At 50.8% G+C, this 20706-nt stretch overlaps 7 protein-coding genes across 7 annotated transcripts; 3 read left to right on the top strand and 4 right to left on the bottom strand.

Moving 5' to 3' along the window:
• Positions 1-430: 430 nt before the first annotated feature.
• Positions 431-961, top strand: N7515_006912 (uncharacterized protein; the record flags this gene model as incomplete). Its single annotated transcript, XM_056667656.1, has 1 exon — positions 431-961. The coding sequence occupies one exon, from the start codon at positions 431-433 to the stop codon at positions 959-961; it is 531 nt and encodes a 176-aa protein (XP_056521252.1).
• A 1393-nt stretch (positions 962-2354) lies between these two features.
• On the bottom strand, positions 2355-4462 carry N7515_006911 (DnaJ and TPR domain protein; the record flags this gene model as incomplete). The annotated part of the gene is made up of 3 exons (XM_056667655.1): positions 2355-2610; positions 2672-3833; positions 3925-4462. The coding sequence occupies 3 exons, from the start codon at positions 4460-4462 to the stop codon at positions 2355-2357; spliced, it is 1956 nt and encodes a 651-aa protein (XP_056521251.1).
• Positions 4463-5521: 1059 nt separating this feature from the next.
• N7515_006910 (uncharacterized protein) lies at positions 5522-6283 on the bottom strand (the record flags this gene model as incomplete). Its single annotated transcript, XM_056667654.1, has 1 exon — positions 5522-6283. One exon carries the CDS (start codon positions 6281-6283, stop codon positions 5522-5524), a length of 762 nt encoding a protein of 253 aa, XP_056521250.1.
• A 1936-nt stretch (positions 6284-8219) lies between these two features.
• Positions 8220-8804, bottom strand: N7515_006909 (GPI anchored serine-rich protein; the record flags this gene model as incomplete). The annotated part of the gene is made up of 1 exon (XM_056667653.1): positions 8220-8804. One exon carries the CDS (start codon positions 8802-8804, stop codon positions 8220-8222), a length of 585 nt encoding a protein of 194 aa, XP_056521249.1.
• A 4712-nt stretch (positions 8805-13516) lies between these two features.
• On the top strand, positions 13517-15047 carry N7515_006908 (dual-specificity mitogen-activated protein kinase kinase; the record flags this gene model as incomplete). The annotated part of the gene is made up of 4 exons (XM_056667652.1): positions 13517-14071; positions 14142-14433; positions 14489-14858; positions 14918-15047. 4 exons carry the CDS (start codon positions 13517-13519, stop codon positions 15045-15047), a joined length of 1347 nt encoding a protein of 448 aa, XP_056521248.1.
• A 773-nt stretch (positions 15048-15820) lies between these two features.
• Positions 15821-18698, bottom strand: N7515_006907 (secretory pathway Sec39 family protein; the record flags this gene model as incomplete). Its single annotated transcript, XM_056667651.1, has 2 exons — positions 15821-16910; positions 16960-18698. 2 exons carry the CDS (start codon positions 18696-18698, stop codon positions 15821-15823), a joined length of 2829 nt encoding a protein of 942 aa, XP_056521247.1.
• A 51-nt stretch (positions 18699-18749) lies between these two features.
• N7515_006906 (uncharacterized protein) lies at positions 18750-19408 on the top strand (the record flags this gene model as incomplete). The annotated part of the gene is made up of 3 exons (XM_056667650.1): positions 18750-18918; positions 19047-19183; positions 19262-19408. 3 exons carry the CDS (start codon positions 18750-18752, stop codon positions 19406-19408), a joined length of 453 nt encoding a protein of 150 aa, XP_056521246.1.
• Between the last annotated feature and the right edge of the window lie 1298 nt (positions 19409-20706).

Genomic DNA, 20706 nt, shown 5'->3' with positions numbered 1-20706 from the left:
ATCATGTTGAGAGAAGTACATACCACGCATCACGACAGCGAATTGGTTATGTTGTTAATTATGACTATATAGAATGATCATGTCTTATCCTGCTCCAGCTCATCGCCTCTGTATGGATTGATATCGAAGCCCAAGCTTTAATTTGAATAGTAGATCTGTGCAAGCAATTGCAACAACCTGCCCTTCGTCTGAGACAAGCAGGCAGTAGACCTGCCAACACTGATCAGTGATTCGCAGAGAATCACAGATTGGCTAAGCAGAAGAGACAGTTTCCCCATAGCATCAAGTTACCGTCCGGCGGAGGTCTTGTGGCTGTGAACTGTGCTAAGAACAGGTACCTAGGACTGTCCGGCGGAAGACCTATCGTACCTACAGTTTGATTGTATCCGGCGGAGTCAGTCAAACGCGTCAACAACGCACCAAAAACAAAATGTCCACAACGCGCGAGAACCCCGACCCGGTGTCTCCGAACGACGAACCGATCGAAGAGGACATTGTTTCCCCATGTGCCGATATGACCAGGGAACAACTTGTCCAGGATTCTCCGATGAAGATCGACCCGACACGCATCAGTCCCAAATGGTGGGGTGTCAAGGTCACTGCAACGTCCAAGGAATTGCATCTCAACACCTACATGGTGGAACAGATCAAGGACCTATGCATCTTGGGCCTGTATGACGCCGAACTGCTTTACGTGTTCCAGAAGCAGTTCGAAGGATGGACTGAACAGATGTTCAAACGTGTCCATCACACATATCTTCGCGCGATGAAGAAGGGCAACGAATTGGGGGGGTATCGGCCTAGTGATAGGTCCGGTGTTAATGCCACCCTCCCGAAGAACCTTCTTCATCGCGCGAAGATATGTGTGATGGACACGTTTGAACATCTGTTCAGTCCATCCTTCGAACTGCTCCTGGAACACGTAAAGCAGTTCGGCGTCACAAGATGCAGAGACCTTTGATCTGTTCGACCATGTAGGTATTCAGATGCAATTCCTTGGACATTACAGTGACCTTGACACCCCACCATTTGGGACTGATGTGTGTCGGGTCGATTTTCATAGGAGAATCTTCCGAATGCTCTGGTGTTTCTTGGTTTTTCTTCTTGTCTCAGGGGTTCAGGCAACCTTCCGCCTGACTGCTGACTAAGATACATCACGTGGCCATAGTACAAACAACAAGATCCATCTAAACATTTACCACTCATTCTCCAACGTAGCACTCTATCTCATAACCTACAAGCCCCCACCAAGACCGCAAGTAAGGGTCGATCAAGATAGGATCGGAAGGTCCCTTGCAACTTGCAAGTAAGGATTCGCAGATCCATGATCACCAACGTCACATCAGATCCGAACAAACCTCCGATCACCGATCACCGATCACCCAGAGTTTAATGCATGGAAATGTTTGGAGTCGACCAAACCGCGCAACAAGTCTGGAATAGGTACCTAGTTATCGTGTAGATGTTGCCAGTTGGATATGTTCAGTAGAAACGAGCTTTGAGAGTGACGTCGAGTGGATTTTAAGTTGAATAAAGGATCCATTGAAAGTCATTGGTCTCATCAGAATCCTCTTGATGTATACACACCACGTATAACACGTAACCCGTAAGAGCAACAAGCAATAACGACAATCCCAGAATGTTGGAATTGGTGCAACATGTACATATTCTTGGGCCAATCGAGGATGGCGGTCATGTGACCGCCAAGGCCCAACGCGCACACTCCTAGAAGGTAGAGAAGAACAATAACGAACACACTACACAGATTACACCGAGCAGGAGCCTCCACGAGAGCAGGCCCTCTGCCCAGTAATCGCCGTAGTCTTCGACGTTTCGCATACAAGCAATATTGCAGTGTAAAACCAACACAGAATGTACAAAGCAGATCTCTCTAGATCGACCGAGACCGAGGATAGAAAGGCACATAAGTGAACATCAGAAATGGGTTGCTGAATGTATGGCAGGATGTAGGTATTCTGTATACATGTAGTCCAAGATCCACCGTCCATGAAATGCTGTCCCTGTACCATGTACATAGTCCGAAAGAGGCCAAGAGGAAAGGAGGAAAAAGAGGAAGATTTAGAACACAAAATGGAAGAAAAACGTCAAATCTATCATGTCGGGAATCATATGGTGTCTCCGCGGAGACATGGGTGAGCAAAATCGTGATATGGTGGGAGGCAAAAAGAAAAACGAAGCCCCAATATCTCCACAGACGAAATGTGAAAACTATCGAGGTGTAACTCCAACTCCGGTAGACATGCGAATGCCTGTTTTGGGGTCCGTCGTAATCGGACAAAGAAGTGAAGAATCGGTGGATGGGAACGACTTAAACAAGATGGGTTTAGGTCCAACTAGAATGGGAAGCCGCCGCCGTGGGAGTGACCACCGAAGGGATTGCCGCCAGCGGAAGAGAAGCCTCCACCACCGCCGCCGTTCATCATATTGAAGAGAATGTTGGGGTCAATGTTGACGTGGCTTGCGCCGCCCATACCACCCATACCACCCATGCCACCGAAACCACCGAAACCGCCGCCGCCGAAACCACCACCGCCGAACATGTCAGATGGATCCATCAAGTCGTCTCCGTTATCATATGCAGCACGTTTTCTGAAAATAGGTTAGCACTGCGCGTTTACACCCGGGGTAAGAAATTTCAGAGTAAACTTACTGAGAATCGATCAAAGTCTCATAGGCTTCACCAATTTCCTTGAACTTCTCATCGCCCGCTTCACCGTCACGGTTCTTATCGGGGTGGTATTGAATAGCCAGCTTGCGGTAGGCCTTCTTGATTTCTGTATCAGTGGCATCCTTGCCGACTCCAAGAATCTTGTAGTAGTCCTTGCGCTGGGACTTCTTCAGCTCGAACTCGGCACGGCGAATCTCCTCCGCAATGCCCTTCTCGCCGGGGTTGTTCTCGGCAACGCTCTTATAATCACGGACAGCCTCCTCCCAGTTCTCGGCACCCCCGTGGGCCTTGGCACGGAGCTTCATAGCCTTGACGTATGAGGGATCGAGGCGAAGGGCCTCAGTGCAGTCCTGCACAGCAGAGTCATACTCCTTCAGGTTGATATAAGCCTGGGCACGGTTACCCAGAATCTTGGCATTCATATCCTTGTTGGTGGGGTCAACCTCCAGAGCCTGGGCCCAGAGTTCGATAGCCTTGTGGTAATCCTTCGCCTTGAAGGCATTGTTTCCTTCCTCCTTGGTGCGGGCCAATTTTTGCACAATGCGCAGCAGCTTGATCGCTGGCTTCATATCCGGGTCCAGCCCGATGCACATCTTCAAGAGTTTCAATGCCTGATCGGAATCACCAAGCGCATAGAAGGCGCGAGCACGGATCATCATCGCATCCGGGTCCTGGCTGTTTTCACGCAGCAGGTTGATAGCGATGTCCTGCGCCTTACCCAGCGAGTTGTTGTTGTTCAGCTTCAGCTGGGCCTCAGCCGCCAAAAGTGACCACTTGCGGGGCTCCTTGACGCCCTGTCCAAGCCCTTGCCGCGCCTGGTCAAGACAGAAGATCACCATCGACACTCCACGGTCTTCGGCCAAAGTCTCCTCGGCTTGTGTAACGAAGCGCAGCATCTTCTCTGCGGCTGCCCGATCGGTGGCGGTGGCGGGTGGTTGGATGCGTGACAATACGTCCAGAGCCTCTGCGGGTCGGCCCAGACTCGTCAGAATCTTGGCCCATCGGTGCAAGATCTTTGGGTTGTTAGGATCTAACTCGCTCGCGCGTTGAACATCGTCGAGCGCATTCACGTATTGTTTGGCGGACATGTAAGCCGCCGCTCGGTTAGAGAGATAGGCGGACGAGTTGGGGTTGATCTCGATAGCTGCAATAGACAAAAATCATCAGCGACCCCGCTCATTGAAGATCAAACCAAGAGACATCGGGCCTCTGTAAGATAGAAAAGGACAGCATACCCTTGTTATATTCCTGGATTGCTCGGTAGTAATTGCCATCCTTGAAGAACTTGTTTCCGGCCAACTTGAAGGAATCAGCCTCATCGGCAGATGCTGAGTTCGGGTGGTGCGGTGGCGGGGTCGGACTGCGCTCCTCAGTGCCGTTCACGCCATTCTTCTGGGGTTCTTGGGGGTCGATATCCATCGAGCTGCGCTGCTCATCCTTAGACGCAGCCATGGCCGACAAACGACGATGTAGCTCGTCGGGCGGAAGATTAAGCGGGTGTACGTCCTGGTCACGCGAAGACCGGGAGAATTTCGAATTGAAGGTCGGTCCGGAGGTTGAGGAAGACCGACTGTGGGAAGAGAAGAGGGATGGTTTGGAGGATTTGGTGGGTTTGGGAGGTTTGGTGGGCGACTTGAAGGACTTCAAAGGAGGTGACTTAGTCGGAGATCTGGAGGGTGTCGGTAATGGAGACGAAGCGGAGGAGTTTCGAGGAGGACTGGCTTTCTCGTTCTTCTTGTCCTTGTTTTTTGAGAAGAGGGTGAATTGGCCCATTGGGGGTGGGGAACTTTTTTTTCTGATCGAAGGCGGTAGAATCGGGGAGATTTCCAGTGAACCACGGTTGAAAGAGAGAGGAACAATCGACTGTCACGACTGTGTATAACCAACTTCTCAGTGTATGCAGTTCTTTGTAATATTATTCTTTCCAGGCCATTTCTTCACTTCCTCTCATAACGTGTCATGTTAATAGGGATATTATACTGATGCGGACTGGGTCTGGTAAGCCTTTGATGCTCGATGCCGGGGTGAAAACCAGACCGGGAATTCAGTCGGGTCTGTCGTCCTTTATATTATATCTTTTTTTTCTTCTTTTATGTTCTATCATACGTCCAATCTTTGCTACTGGCTGGCAAATAATTCAGAGGCTGGAAAGACCTGCTGGTCTGTGTTAGCGTGCAAAAGAACTGGAGCAATGGAGTCACTAATGCTTCGACCGGGATGCTTCCCAGCCGCGAGGGGGGTTAGAAAAGGAAGAAAAAACAAGAGAACTTGATTCGAGAAGCTTCCCTCTTCTTATTATTGTCCTTCTGACAATCCCATCACCCCCTCAACCAGGCCTGCAGGGATGGTCAGCGAGGCTGTCGATAACTCGCGGTGGAGCAGTGGATCCATGCAGTTTGCTAGTTTGCTACAAGTGACAGGCATACAGCAGTGCTGTGACTGGTGCACAGAGCGAGAACCCCTGCATCATGACCTTTGGAACATTGTACGATCTCGCTTTCTCCACGCGGGGTCATTGTTATATCTGGGGAAGTTTTGGCTGAGTCGGACTTAAAGGTACTTTTGGAAGACTCTTCACGAAGATGGATACGGAGAAGAATTACATGAGTATATCCGTGGATGCTCCTTCCCCAAATCCTCATTTTGACTTCTACTTCAAGCATATACATACTGTGTAGGCAAAGTGCAGCCCTGTGCCCTACATCGATACCATCGATGCCTGCTGTCCCCGCCTCTTGGACATATGATCTAAGCCCCAAATTGATATATCATTCCCGAAACGCCAGAAGAATGAGAAAAAGGCTACAACGCTAAATTCAACAAAAGCCGTACTCAAAACTGCTCGCCATGCTGTTCCATCCTCTGAGTCATCGCCACCCACCTAGCAACGCGCTCATTCCCCAGCGCCGTCCCATACCCCTGATGGAATCGGTGGGAATTGAACGCCGGAGAATGATTCGGCACACCCTCTTGGTAAAGATAATTATTATATGCAATGTGCTCATCCAGACGCCGGATCATATCGTAACAAGGCGAACACGACGACATCGGTGAGACGGGGGAAAGCGCCGACGAGGCGGCGTGTTCGAATCGGGGATCCCGGGTGGTGGGCGGATGAGCCTCGCCCACGACCCATTTCTTCTCATCTTCCAGCCACGTCAGCGGCACACAGGGTCTTGGTTGTCTGGGGCGTGGACTGGATTGTGTTGATGAGGATTCGTGCTCGTGGCGTGGGTCACAGTCGGGCGCGAGCTCTTCTGATGGACTGTTTGTAGGTTTACGGGCTGGCATCTGTCTCGAATTGCCGTCGGGATTCGGGCATTCGGATGGTTGTTCATGTCGTCTGTGTTGGTGTTGTGACGGAGTGACGTTTCTGGAGACAGGTCGTGGTGGTAGAGGTTTTGAGCGCAAAATGTGAGTGGGAGTAGGCGAGGGTGTGGTGATACGGGGACTTGTCGTATCCGGTGAAAGAATAAAAGGCGGATCAGCTATCGGGGGACCCTCGAGGGATGATAGATCCATGAGGGGAGGGTGCGGGTCGGAGGGGTGTCTTGGAGGTCCCGTGGAAGCTCGTTGATGAGACGAAGAATGCATTGTGTGGAGAGGCCTGATGCAGGATGCCGGCAAGTACACAGTATATCATTTGGCTTGATCGCTTTGATTTCGATACCGAACTATCTTTAGACACGAGCGATGTGCGCTTTGAAGGGGGCTTCAATGGCGGACCGTTGTGGAGGACTCGTATCCAAAGCCAAGGCCAGCACAGAATATGGGGTCAAACGCTCATTCTTACAGTAGATCTGTCTGAAAGAATCGTCAAATGCCTCGGCTGTCCATGAAAAACAACAAAGGTTGAGATAAAGGAAGCTGCACAGGCAGTGCAGAAGACGCCCATAGCCATAGGGCTTAAGAGGCGCCGTAGGATTTTCATTGTTCCCACCTTTCCATCGGACATCGTTACTGAAAATGAAATCTTTTGCCCGAAATCAGGAACATACCGCTCCTATTCTGGACAATGCGCTTAGAAGTCCCACAAAGACACGACAAAAGTCGTCAATGATAGACCGCCAGACTCCCAAAATCGACTAGCCCACGGTGTGCTATTTGGGGTCCAAATCCATCGGAGAAAGGAATTCGCGTCTCTAGGCCATCGCGGCAATCGTTTATGCTAACAGAGTATAAACTTCAAGTACTGATCGCACGGCTTTGGGTGAAGATGAAATACGAGGACCATGCGAAGGCCAAGTCTTCGTTGTGGATTGCAATTACACGGGCCGTGGTACTGGCATTGGGATCACCGCGATGCTCGCGTGACGTCTTGAGGCCTGAAAGTTGGTTCTTGGAACAATGAACGGAACATGGGGTGCTTTCGTTCCTTTCTTTGTTGGAACTTGGGTTTATACTGTTATCTCGGGTCTGAGCCCGAGGCGTGAGGTTTGTTTATCTTCGTAGTACTACGGAGTAAAGGAACCTTCCAAAGAAGGTTGATTCCGCCACTGAGGTCACTTGCGGGGTGGAGTCCACTATTTTTGGCTGCCAATCGCTTGCTCCGTGTGAACTTAACCTTGTTTACTCGTGTGTCTGCAGGTGTACAATATGCATGAAAGACGCTCTGTTCAGGAAGTCTGAGTACTGCAAGAGTAGCAGCCCTAAAGATAAACCTTGGATAGCCATAATGGAATTTAGACTGACGACTGTCGTCATGCATATCAAAAGGGCTCGGTCGTACAATCTATTCGAAACCTCCCATTAAGGGGAACCTGTGCCCGGCCTTAGTTCAATCCGTATTCGTGATAGGTCGACTAAACAGTACGAGTCTAAACGTGCAATGATTAGTGCATCTACTACCTACAAAGGTATCCCGGGCGTCCGCCAAGAGAGTAGCGGTGACTACGAGACTGAAGAGGGTCAGAGTCACGTAGGAAGCCTGAGATAGGCTTTCCAATTCCAGGGCGTCTATGGTCAGCCCTAAGAAGCACAGGAGGATTGTGACACATGGAGGGAGTCAGGGGTAGGAAATCGTGATCGATGTATGTACCCGTCTGCAAGGGCGGATGCATCAAAGGATCTTTACGACAATACTATTGACAAGACTACAGGATCAAGATGGAATGAGAATATAAAGGCAAAATCCACAGGACACATTAATTATTGACGGTGAAAATAATGATACATTCCAAATAGGCTACAGGCGCTGGAAAGGAGAGTGAGAAAAGCTGTCATGGTTTACATTAAGGTCGTGCTCAAGCCACCAAGCGAGCTTCACACAACTCCGAAGCTATCCAGGAGAGCCCGAGAAGAAATAAAAAAGAAAATATGTATATCAAAAAGCAAAAAAGGGGATAGACATATCCAGTCAGAAAACAACAATTGTTAAGAGTAAATCACCAGAGACCCTAAATAACACAATCCTCTTCTCGCTATACCTCCAGTCATACCACTCCGGCAGACACACTATCTACTACCATGGCTAGAACCCATGGGATCCAACTAGGTTGCAGAAAGGCATCACCAACCCGGAAGAAGTCATTTAAGCCAGGAAGAAGGCGGCAGCAGCGGCAGCACCGGCGAAGCCGAGGGAGCCGCTGAGAGCACCAGCACCACCGGCGTAGGCGGGGGAGGAGGCGGAGGGGGAAGCAGAGGCAGTGCCGGAGGGCATGCCCTTGCTGGTGGGGACGTGGGGAACACCGGTGCCGGGAACGTGGGGGACGTTACCACCGGCAGGGGCGGTGCTGACGGGAACGGGCACAGTCGAGTAGATGACAGTGGGCACGCAGGTGGTCACAGGGACAACGGAGTAAGAGACCGCGGGGGTACCAGCGGGGCCGCTGGGGGCGGGAGCGCTAGGAGCAGGAGCGCTGGGAGCGGGGGCAGAGCTGGAGGGAGCCCAGGTGGAGCTGGAGACAACGGGGACCTCACCACCGGCGGCGGGGGTGGTGGTGGCAACGGGAGCGCTGGTGGGCTCAACACCGGCGTTGCCGGGGCAGTCGGTGACAGTAGGAGCGCAGGAGGTGATGGTGACCTCGTCAGTCTCGTAGACGGTCTGGTCGGCAGCACCGGGGGCGGCAATGGCAAGGCCGGCGAAGAAGGCAACAGTGGCGAGAGAGAAACGCATTTTGAATGTTATGTACGGTAACCGTCAAGGTGATTGTTCAAAAAGGTATATATAAAAAAGCGTAGCTTTTTGGGTTGTGAAAGAGAGTGTGGTTTAAAGAGTGGAAGACCGAAGTCGAGAGAGAGTGACTGGATGCTATGCAACGAAGAATGTACTTGGGAGAGGAAGAAGGAAGAACGAGATGGGGGAGGCAGGGGGCCTTTGTATGAACGGGGAGATTAGTGTCGAGATCAGCATGGTTGTTTTGGGTTATGTCCCCATCCCCCTAAGCAAAAAAAGAGCCAGAATAATAAGAAAAAGAAAAAGGGGAACTCGATTTGGGGTGGAGGGTGTGGATGGTGTGGATTAGGGCATTGAGGCCCATCACAACGGTACCTGAATTAGTACTTGGTACTCGTTCCTCTACTTACTTTCACCGCATAGCTCAGGTACTTGAAACTTCGGCACCTACATCACTTCACAATTGACTCAATTCTCTGATTGGATCGATGTCCGTTGTTTTTATTTATTTATTTTCATTGTCAGTACAAAGTATCGGACCGACTGGTAATTTTGACCCGCTAGTTGTTCCTAGCGTCTGGCCGATGACGCTGATCGCTTGCATCGGAGACATTGGCCCTTACAGATATTGACGTTGATACTGCATACACAACATCTATACTGAAGGGGGTTCAGAAAGTATGACTCGCTATACAGCTTGAGCCGACCACTCTCCCTGCTTTTGCTGTGTGTCTCTCATTCTCCCCAATTGCTCACAGTGTTTCAAAAGTCATCGCCGATCCACTACCCGTTCTTGTTCATGACTGTATCGTCGTGGGTCTCTTCAGCTTCTCCACCTTACCCCTGAACAGCCCGCGATTTATTTCGCCAAGAGAAACATACACGTACTTGTGCAAGGGCAAATCCACGATGTTGCACTTTACTGGTGAAATGAGGTCGGTCCTTACCTACTTCGGATGTCCATCGCCAAGGGTCTTGGTCTTGAGCCACTCGAGACCTCACCTTCACTTTGTATTGTCACTTCACATTACCTTTTTGTACCGGGAGCATAAATATGGGGACTGTGATGTGTGCTCCAGGGTCCTGAGTATATTCTCGTCTGAAATGCTCATTCTTGTTTTGATCTGGCATAATAATAGCAGAAGCTGTTATTCCGGAGATTACTCCGTAAGCGTACTTCAACAGCCACAAAGTACCCTGCCATCCCGCACTTTATATTAGAATCTCGACTCAGCCAAATTAAAATTATCCGACAAATCCCATACCGAGACAAGTAACGCCACAACATTAAACCGCCCTAATTGCCCCCGCAACGGGCATGTCTCACGCACTTTTCACGCCATAACGGCTAGACCGCATTATTTTACTTCCGACTAAGTGCTTGACGATGCTTGCTTTAGCGACTCGTGGCGTGCCCCTGGACTAAGCCATTGGGGGAGGAAACGTGTGCCCAAGCGCAATTTAGGCAAAAGCTCGGGCTCTACCGCCTGGTCAATGTGATTGGGTGTCCCTGACATGGCGCATTATTGGAAGTAATTTTGATTTCTTGTTACATCGACCAACCGCTCGAGCCTTACGCAGTACAGCTGAATTTACTTTACGCTTGCTGCGCTGTACCTGGCATATACAAGCACCGGACGTGGTTGATATCCCATAGCATCAAAGCGTGTCGATCTTCATCCCGTTCCCAAGTCGAGGCCTCGGATCAATCTCTCCAAGCGGTTCGACCGCCAGTCTAGTCCACGATACGATGTATGTGGCACAGCCAATGGTCATTGAGCCCGGGTTTTGCGCCTCGTGGTCGTTATTGTCCTGACTCCAGGATAGGGGTTCAAAGTCAAACAAGCAAGCGGTTTTTCTTGTTAGGACTCGTGGCGCCCCCAGACTCCACATGCCGCTGTTGAGTTCTTCGGCTTCGTGAATCGTGGCCCCCTTTTCAATAGATCGGCATAGCTCCTACTTTAACGTGCGATTATGCTGTTAACGACCCCATATCGATCTTTGGTGCTGGCCGATATACTATCTTTAGCTATATTCGGGGTTGTGGGTTGAAATTATTGGTGGGGAGGTTTAATATAGTACGAGCATAGATCGTTGGAGCACGAGGTAAGCGTCTCACGATAGGGGTGTTCGTAGAACAATGAATACCTAACAGTGGATCGATCCTTTTAGCGAAGTTCATCTTTCCCTAACTATCGCGTGGGATGCCTTTACAGAGACTCTTATTGGGCTTCGGGGGTGATATTCAGGGGAAACCTGACCTTAACTCACCGCTTATTGGACGGAGTACTCCGAATCCCGGTGCTCTTTGTGTACTGTAGATGTCCTGATCTTTCTACTCCGTACGTTTTCTTACTTTTTCAAAGTTCATGCGGTGCCATGGTCCATGGACAATTGGACATAAAGAAGCCCGTTAGCCAGGATGTTCGTGATTGGCTTCCGGCGGAGTGCCTGCTGTTCGAGGCTTCACGACTGACTTGCGCAAACTTGAATCCACCATTCCCACGGCCGCTGGAAGATTCACCAGTTAGTATATTCTTGACGACCAGCACCTGGAGACTTACATTTAACCTGCGACGGTGCGACCGCGCCATATCTCGCAATCCCATCACATCGACGAGCCGAATCTACAGCAATCGATTCCATGTGATAGCCGCCCATATATTACCCGTCACCCCGATTCGATGACGATCAGCAGCGACGCGTCGTGGTTAGCGCTAAATGTCAGTGAGCAGCATCGAATGTTGGCGTCGCCGATGTATTCGTCGACAATGCAGAGGCTCCTGCGTGTGCAACAAATTCTCTGTATCACAATCAGTTCGAGGGTTCGGTGTAGATGTTGTGTTGCACAGAGTATAGGTACTTACTGTGTAGATCGTGAACTGTCTTGAGCCAGTCTCCAGCTGGAATCGGGTGCTCGACGGACTATCTCTTGAATCAAAGCCAACGATGGTACCTAGAGCTGAGCGGATCTACCTACTTAGAAATGTATCCTACGCATGCTGTTACTTGTACTCCGTAGTGCCTATTCGTACATCGGAGATTTCCAATGATGTAGGTTCTCGGTGAAATCGGGTAGTTCTTCAGGAATACCAATGGCATATCACGAACAAGCCTTTACGTTTAAACCATAGGCGCTATTCGCCAGACGCCCAGACCGTCCCTTTCGCGAGTTTCCCATCTTGGCGAGACACAGTGGGCGGACAACATGGGCAATATGTTGCACATGATTGAGGCTCATCGTATTTGCCATCCATCGGATCGACACTCGGCTTGCCGTGTCTCGTTTGAACCAGAAGTCGATCGCGGAATTAATGCGGTGATACCAACCTTCGCTGCTGGGCACCAGTGGATAATAATTGACCTCATATTGATCTGGCGCCGGGATTTCCGATCAGACAAGTCAGGTCCAATCCGAATCAAGATATCTAAGCGCGTGTAGTGAGGCCCGAAGTTCGGAAAAGAATGCAGGATGAAATGTGACTGGTGCGGATCGATTAGGGCTGTTCATGTCATCATCGGACCCATCTTTGCGTGGCAGAGAGGACCCAGAGGGGCTTCCAAGATTGGGTCAAGACCGTCAAGTAGACCCTTATGACAGCATACATCTGGCCGTTAATATATATTTCCAAGGTTGACAAGAGAGATAGACAGGGAGTGCTGGATGTTCCAGTGGGTATGTTGTAGGGCTGTAAACCGTAGGGCGAATGATTGACGCGTTCTAATAGGCTTGTTTTAGTGGGGAGCAGTGTGCTGGCAGATCTCATGGGCAATTGCGGCTCAAGGCAACAACATTTGAACTATCTACGGAGTACTGCGTATGTTGTGGCAATGCATAACTAGTTGGCTTTGTAAACTTGTAACCAGAGAATAGTTAAATGTACACTTCTTCTCCTACTATACTATGCAGTAAATGATGTATACTACTGTGTTCAATTGTATCGAAATCGAAGGAACCTAGCACAACTGAACCATGGTTCTTCGAGAAATTCTCTTTCGTCTCTGTCTCGTCTCTTAAGAACAAGTGAAGTCAAGTAATTGAAGTAAAGAGACTAAGAAGGTCGCCAGTTCACACATCCAGCGCAGTACGGAGTACTCCGTGCGTAGGATGTGTTTCAGCTTAGGCGCCTTCTGAAACATAGGGACCCCGCCAAAACCCGACTGTGGTCGGCTGTGTTGCTCTATTAATATTCATGATCTTACGTAGAGAGCAATAGAAAATCATTTCATCATGATTGCCAGAAACTTGTAAATCCTCTAAATTCTGTATATGCTGTATGTTTGATGCTATAACTCCTCCGATATAGTGGAGTGAACTGGTCACCTGCCGCATCATCCTCTCTCGGCAACTTCCCATTCGCAACTCCACTCGTTTGTTTCCCTTATCTCTTCAGCATTTGCCTCTGCTTTTGCTCTTGCTTTGCATCTCATTTTCAAACAAAGCATTTTCGATTCCTACAATTCGTCCATTTTCTTCAATCCCCTCGGAATCACAAAGGCGGACGGGTCCAACATCGACACTGTGGCTACCCTCGCAGATCCAAACGAGTTGTTCTTGCCCGGCGAAAGGCAAAACAGTCTCGCCATGTCATCCCCTGTCCCTCTTCTTCGTCCGCCAGTCCCTGGCGGTCGCGACAATAATGGTAGCCCGCGAGCCCCAAAGCTCACGTTAGGCATTCCCCCCTCACCCAACGCCAAACCCGTCATTGGCAATGGCGCCCCCCGCCTCAGTACCTCAAATCCAGACCCAACCCCAACCCCAGCGCCCCTCAGGTCGACCAGCACCTCCGCGATTGCATCTCGCCACTCCTATGGGGTCTCAGCAGAATCTATCCCAGCCCACCCTCGTGTCGACAAACGGTCGACCAGCCCCGCCCCCGCTGAGTACAAACGGGTCGAGTGGTGCGCCCAAACTACAAATCCAGACCAATGGGACGTCGGGTGGAAACTCTTCATATTCGACTATGAATTTCGCCATGGGTCTCCGACAGCCCGATGGCTCGTCAGACCCCTCCTCGGCGATCTCAGTGTATTCAGACCGCGAGAATGGAGATCGTGATAACAGCGTGAACGGCCTCCTTCCAGATCTGGATAAATTGAGTTTGGAGAAGGGCCGGCCCCTGGATGTGGATGATCTTGATGACGAAGGCTGGCATGCGGCCAGTGAACAAAACATGATCGTTGAGCTGGGAAGTCTTGGAGAGGGTGCTGGTGGCGCTGTCACCCGATGCAGGCTCAAAGAAGGAAAGACCGTGTTCGCATTGAAAGTGAGTAGCTCAGGTCGATCCCCATTTTGACTTTTACACTCGGCGATCGAAACTAAACATCTCAACCTAGATCATCACGACGGACCCGAACCCTGATGTCAAGAAACAAATCGTTCGTGAGCTCAACTTCAACAAAGACTGCGCGTCGCACCATATCTGTCGCTATTATGGTGCTTTTGTGGACAAGTCCACCGGCACAATCTCCATTGCGATGGAGTTCTGCGAAGGTGGAAGTCTGGACAGCATCTATAAAGAGGTCAAAAAGCTCGGAGGTCGCACTGGAGAGAAGGTTCTGGGCAAGGTCGCTGAAGGTGTCTTGAATGGATTGACCTATCTACACAGCCGCAAGATCATCCATCGAGGTAAGAACTATGCCAGCTAGGTACACCTTGATCATGTTGCTAACATGCTTTACAGACATCAAACCATCCAACATCCTCCTGTGCCGCGATGGCCAAGTCAAGCTCTGTGACTTTGGTGTCAGCGGTGAATTCGGCACCAAGGGTGACGCCAACACCTTCATCGGTACTTCCTATTATATGGCCCCCGAACGTATCACTGGCCAATCATACACCATTACATCCGATGTTTGGTCCCTCGGTGTCACTTTGCTCGAGGTCGCGCAGCACCGATTCCCCTTCCCTGCCGATGGGACTGAAATGCAGCCCCGTGCAGGACTAATCGATCTCCTCACCTACATCGTCCGCCAACCAATTCCCAAGTTGAAGGATGAGCCAGAAAATGGCATTCGCTGGTCGGACAACTTTAAATACTTCATCGAATGCTGGTATGTACCCTCTTCCCGGCTCAATTTGCCTCGCCTTTTTATACTAACGTGACCCTCAGCTTGGAAAAAGAACCTCCTCGACGTGCCACACCCTGGCGGATGCTGGAACATCCGTGGGTGCAGGATATGAGAAACAAGAAGGTCAACATGGCAAACTTTATAAAGCAAGTGTGGGACTGGAAGGAGTGAACAGGTTCCAATGACCTTCTTCGGGTCTGCCGTACTGCATTTCATTGTTTCTTTTGAGTACGAGTGGCTGGACCCCAAGGATTGACCTGGCTGTCAACAACTCAAACGACCCCAATCACGACACTACCCATCTGCGTTTTGTGCTTTCTGCTGTCTCCCCTGCCGGGCCGGAACTCGCAGGGCTCGACATTCCCTCTCATACCCATATATGTCATCAGCAAATGCTTTCTGTTTTCTTTTCAGCGACACGAATCTCATCGGCTCCGCTTCACCGCTACGATCCTTGATGGCCTGACATTTCGCATTCACGCATACCCTCTCCTTTTCTCCTTGCAAATTCAATTCCTCGTCTTCCTACCCCTGATATTTGCTGTCATACAGCCCTGGACATATGCTCGTATATCGCGTTTTCGGTATAGGCCTCTTTCCATCTGTCTTACTGTTCGGTTTGTCTTCTGGTACTTGGCACTGGATGCAAGAGTGTTGCATTTGGTCTTCAGCGTTCTCTACATGTATATGCCGCAGTGCCCAGCTCTAGGCAGGGCCGTATACCATGGGAGATCTACTCCAGGTCCTTACATAGCCTCAATATAGGCTTGACGAATTCCAACAGATCTGTATATTCTATTCTCCCCGGAAACAAAGCATCAACACCTTTGAAAATAAAATTACGTCTCATTGTCATCATATACATACAGTCCAAGTCCCAGGTCACCCAGGGGTCAGACCCAGTCGAATCTGAACCACAAGTGATTCCTCACACAATCTCCAACCTACTTCTTACTAACAGGATCAGCACCAAGAACCCACCCAATCCCACTAACCAACCCCCCAGTCACCATATTGCTAACCACATCCCTCTTCCTCACCCGGTCACTATCCGGCGACAGCGACCTCTCATCACCACCACCACCGCTAGCCTCCTCAGCAGCCCCCCTCAACGGGAACGCATTCTTATGCAACGCCAACGCCGCACCTCTCGCGACCTCAAACAACCCCATAGGCGCCTCATGACGATGCGAACTCGGCATCGCAGCGCGCGCACGCGCCCGTCTAGCCGCACGCTGCTGCTCCGTCTCGAATGCGTCGCGCTCCGAGTCTGTGGGACCGAAGCCGCCGGGAACAGAGGCTAGGGTATCACCCTTTGAGTCCCAGAGGTCTTCTTCCTGCTGTTCGCGGGCGCGGAGGGAGGCGAGTTCTTCGTCGCAGCGGCGCCAGGCGCCGAGAATTTCGGGTAAAGGGTCTGGGTAGGGGACGAGGACGAGGGAGAGGGAGAGGAGTTCCATTCTTTGGGAGAGGTGGTTTATTTGGGATTGGAGGGTTGGGGACGGGTGGGGTGGGGTTTGGGGGCGGTAGCGGCCGGCGTTGTAGACGGCGCGCCAGGTTATGTCGTCTGGGATTGTCGGGGATGTTAGGAGGGGGAGGGGTGGTCGGGAGGTTGGAGGGGGTGTTAGGCGGGTGAGGATGTAGGAGTAGGCTGTGCCGAAGTCGTTGGAGGAGAGGGCGGAGGCGATTGCTAGGGAGGTTATGCGGCGTTCGGCGGTGAGGAGGGCATGTTCTGTTGAGGGTTTGGGGTGGGAGGGGTCGGGTTCGTTTGCTGTTTGGGTGGGAACGCCGGCGGCTACGAGATTTTGGCCGATGGAGAGGAGGTCATCGAGCTTGGTGTAGCTCTTTGCGTTTTGTTCGAGGACTTTCTCGATTAGGAGGATGGGGTCGTGGTGGACGCGAATGCTGACGGGTCGGAATGGGACGCCGTGTTGCAGGGTTAGTGAGTAGTATGACAGTGCGTGTGTTGCGGCGATCAGGGCACGAATCTGTTTGAATGCAACGGATTCTGGGAAGTGTGGTTGGAATGCTTGTAAACTAGGGGATTGTTAGACTTGAAGCCGAGATATTTTGCAGTGATACTCACATGTCGTAAGCTCTCTTTATTCCGCCTCGGGTTCGGTTTCCATTGCTTGCATTGTCATACGCTGCAAAGATGGCATCTTGAACCGCGGTTTCAACTTGGGCGGGTTGCAGTGGCGCCGTATCAGATTCGGTGTATATATCGACAGCCAATTGATACTCTGGGAATGACATCAGTATGGACGAAACGGAGTAGATGTCGGCAACATTACCTTGGGCTGCCAGTAGCGTCTTGAGGACCTCCGTCTCAACCGTGTCGCGCGGTATCCGCCAGAAAAGACCATGGTAAGGTGAAGGTTCATCCCAGGCATTGTCCGAATGCTCCGCCTGCCAATCTCGAAGCCAAAGCAATCGTTGTCGAACGACAGACCAATTTCGGTTTGGCTTGGCTTGCTTCACAGTAGAGTCTACTAGACTTTTGAGTTCGGCCAATTGCATCTCCTCAGTGCTATGAAGGCACAGGTTTGCCGCAACTCGGCAAGGAACCAGATGGCCAAGGTCGATAAGTATACGAAGGGATAGGAGAAGAACGCTCAGAAAGGAGACCGAGGAGGGCGAAGGATTTGTGAGAGGGTTTCTGGGTCTCAAAAGGGAGTTTTGCATCAAGGATGCGCGAGATGTCGAGGAGATTGATTCGGCATCGTAGCGCACAGATGGCAATTCGGAATCTGAGCCAAGATACAAGCAGTACACATCGAGATTCAAAAGCCTTGCAACCCTCGTCAAAACCTGGTACGAACCCTCGAGCACAGCCATCGAGGAGTCCGCATGGGCATACACCACAGCAAGACCGGATTGGCCGTATCGGACCTGTAGACTATTCCTCTGCTCCTCCGACAATTGTGTGTCTGCATTGTCGTATCCACCCAAATCCACGTCCGATGGTCCATCCCAGTTGTTGAAGGCACTCACGACGCTGGTGCGATCGACCAGGCTCCGTGAAAGCAGCCATTCGTTCACGTGTTCCCACCCGGCCAATTCGCTTGCTTGGGGTTTCTCAGACCCTTCGATAAAGGAGACAGAGCTTTGTTGAGCCGCCTCGTTGAGCCTTCGCCGTTTGGAACGGTTCCCACCATAGAGCCAAGGTCCAACCAGACCCCGCAAGTTGTTTACCAAATCCATGTTGTTTTCTTCAGAGCTCATCAAAGACAAGAGAATGTTGACCGCCGTTTGATCGTCCATAGACTCCAGGATCTCGAGGGATATAGTTTCGTCGCGATGGGCGTAATATTCATAGTTCAATCGAAGCAACGGTAGTAGGCTCGAGATCAGCCATGTTCGGATGATTGGCGAGTGTTCGTAGAACGGTGCGATAAGTTCGAGGACAAGCGGCTGGAGTGCTGTTTCAGAGTCGATCAAATGCGCCCGGTGAATGAGAAATTGAGTCAAAGCATCTGCCGAGGCAACCTCGTCTTCCTCGTCGGGGCGTAGTAGTGGCCGTAGATTAAGCTTCCGTACGCGCTTTCTGGCGACCGATTCCGTCAAGTCCTGCACTGCAGTTGTATCGATCTGTCGGTCGGGTGGGTGGCCAGAGCTGTTGACTAGCTCCTGTAGCACCGAGATGTACTGAGAGGGCTCTGTGCTCTCTGGGAGGTAGGTCAGGATGATGCGTAGGAGGCGTTCCAGTGGAAAACAATGGGGAAACTGAGCCTGTAAAATAGGCAAGTCCGCCACATTACCAGTTGCGCATGCATGTGTAGCTAGCAAAATAGCATGCGCATCTGATAACTCTTCGAGAGCCATGATCAAGATAAAGAGACGAGGCAGCTGAGTGAGGTGGCCTCATAGTTGGCGATGACCGTGTTGCATACGGCGGGGCGCACAGACCAAGTCGGAAACGAAAGGGAAGAGTCGCATCCACCGGCACTTCATCACCACCATTTTCGCGGTCTCTGTGCCTACCACTCCCTCAATCTTCTTCTTCTACACATCACAATGGCTTCCGGCTATGGTAACAACGGTGGTACGTACTTATTGTCCCATTGCCAGGTCGCCCACTCGGGTCCGCACCGAGGTGCTTTCATATTGCAGCTCGCGCAGGCTCCCTCTCCCCGCGAATAAACCCGGCTAACCCGTTATGACTTGTTACAGGCCCCGGTCGCTGCTACCCCTTCTGGCAAGAGGTTCTCGGTTGCTATGTGGTGAACTCGAGTGATGGTGCGGAAGGCAAGAAGAAGTGTATGCCCGCCCTGGACGATTACTACGAATGCCTTCACCACCGCAAGGAGGTAAGCTCCCGGTCAATCGAGACCGCTGTACTCTTGGGATAATGAATATGTTCTAATTATGGCAATTTGGCACGACAGGTTCTCCGCACCATGAAGATGCAAGCTGCCTACCGCAAGGCTGAGGCCGCACACCCCCGAGAGAACGCCCCCAAGGCCGAACAGATTCGGAGCCTGGGTCTGCTTGGGAAGGAAGAGGAGGCAGCCAATGTGCTGGGCCAACGGTGAATTGGAGAGATATGCTTGTTCTGTTTCGATGCGTGTGCTTCCGTGTTTCCGCCCCGGGACTTTTGCCCGGAGGCTGTGTCTGTATAGAAACGCCCAGCTGGATGCCCTTCTGGTCTGCTAGTGCGAAATGATACTCCAATTCGATGACAACAGGTGCCGTTTCCTGAAATCTGGCAACCAATTTGCGATGGATCTCCTGGGATGGTAGATATCGCCGTATGGGGCAATATATATCCAGCCCTCGAAGTGTAGGTAACTGATGGGATAGGCATGCATTTGGATTGGATACCGGCCAAGCTGTGGAATAACCTGGAACCTATCAATCCCACATGCTTAGCCGCTTATTCCGGACTCTTTTCCATGCAGCGCATGCAGTTTTTTTCTTTGAATAGTCCCGCGGATACATGGATGAAACTTGCAGGGCATTTTACCTGCTGGGCTAGATAGGCCGATGACTGTTCTATGTAAGCGTTGGATGTGGCGGGGATTGAGACGGTGCCTATACGCAAATGAATGACGAGGCCATTCTCGGACAGATAACTTGGGTCTGGTATAGGTTGGCGATCTATGAAGCCAATATATAGTTCGGCAGTAGGCCAACGCCCGTGTTTTCCATGTACACAGAGGTATGTCATCCATTCATTCAACTTCCATCGTCCCTTGAACAAAATAAGGTAAGATTGGAATGCATCTACTCTCGTGTCGCGAACCGGTCTTATCTTGAAGGTACCCAGATATCATCCACATGTTTTCTGCGAAGCATTTACGATTGCTTGAATTCCGAAGAGGCGACCTGCATTAGCCCTGGAGGCATGTCTTGGCGTTATTCGCTCCTTCCATCTTGCATAAGATCGCTATGCAAGATCGCAAACGATCATGCAGATACATTGGGTACGTTGTAGACATTCCCTTCGCGACGCAGAAACAAGGTCAGATCGAAATTATCTCGCTCGCTCTCTTGATACTTGCACGTACTTGCACCCATGAATTAATCCACAAACTTCGATAAGGCAAGAGCAAAGTCGGACAAGATCATGCCTCTCGCTCTCTCACCACTCGCACTTGCTCAATGTCCATCCATCAAGTCCGCTCCACGAGGCAGGAACGAGGTCGGATCAAAATCAAACCTTAGCTTGACACTCTTGCCCCTTTGTCGTCTGTAACACCATTCGTAAACAATGATATCTTCACCTTGGGTACAAAAATTGACACGAAGGGAGAATGGATAAGAGATCAATCTACTCCGTGTTATAGGTAGGATCGATCCATCTTAAATGCTCTATGTCATCTAACGCGTT

Source organism: Penicillium bovifimosum, assembly GCF_028826915.1.
Source record: "Penicillium bovifimosum strain IBT 22155 chromosome Unknown utg000005l_segment0_segment0, whole genome shotgun sequence".
Classification (NCBI taxonomy): Eukaryota; Fungi; Ascomycota; class Eurotiomycetes; order Eurotiales; family Aspergillaceae; genus Penicillium; species Penicillium bovifimosum.
Note: the sequence above shows the minus strand (reverse complement) of the source record. Positions and strands in the feature narration are given on the sequence as shown.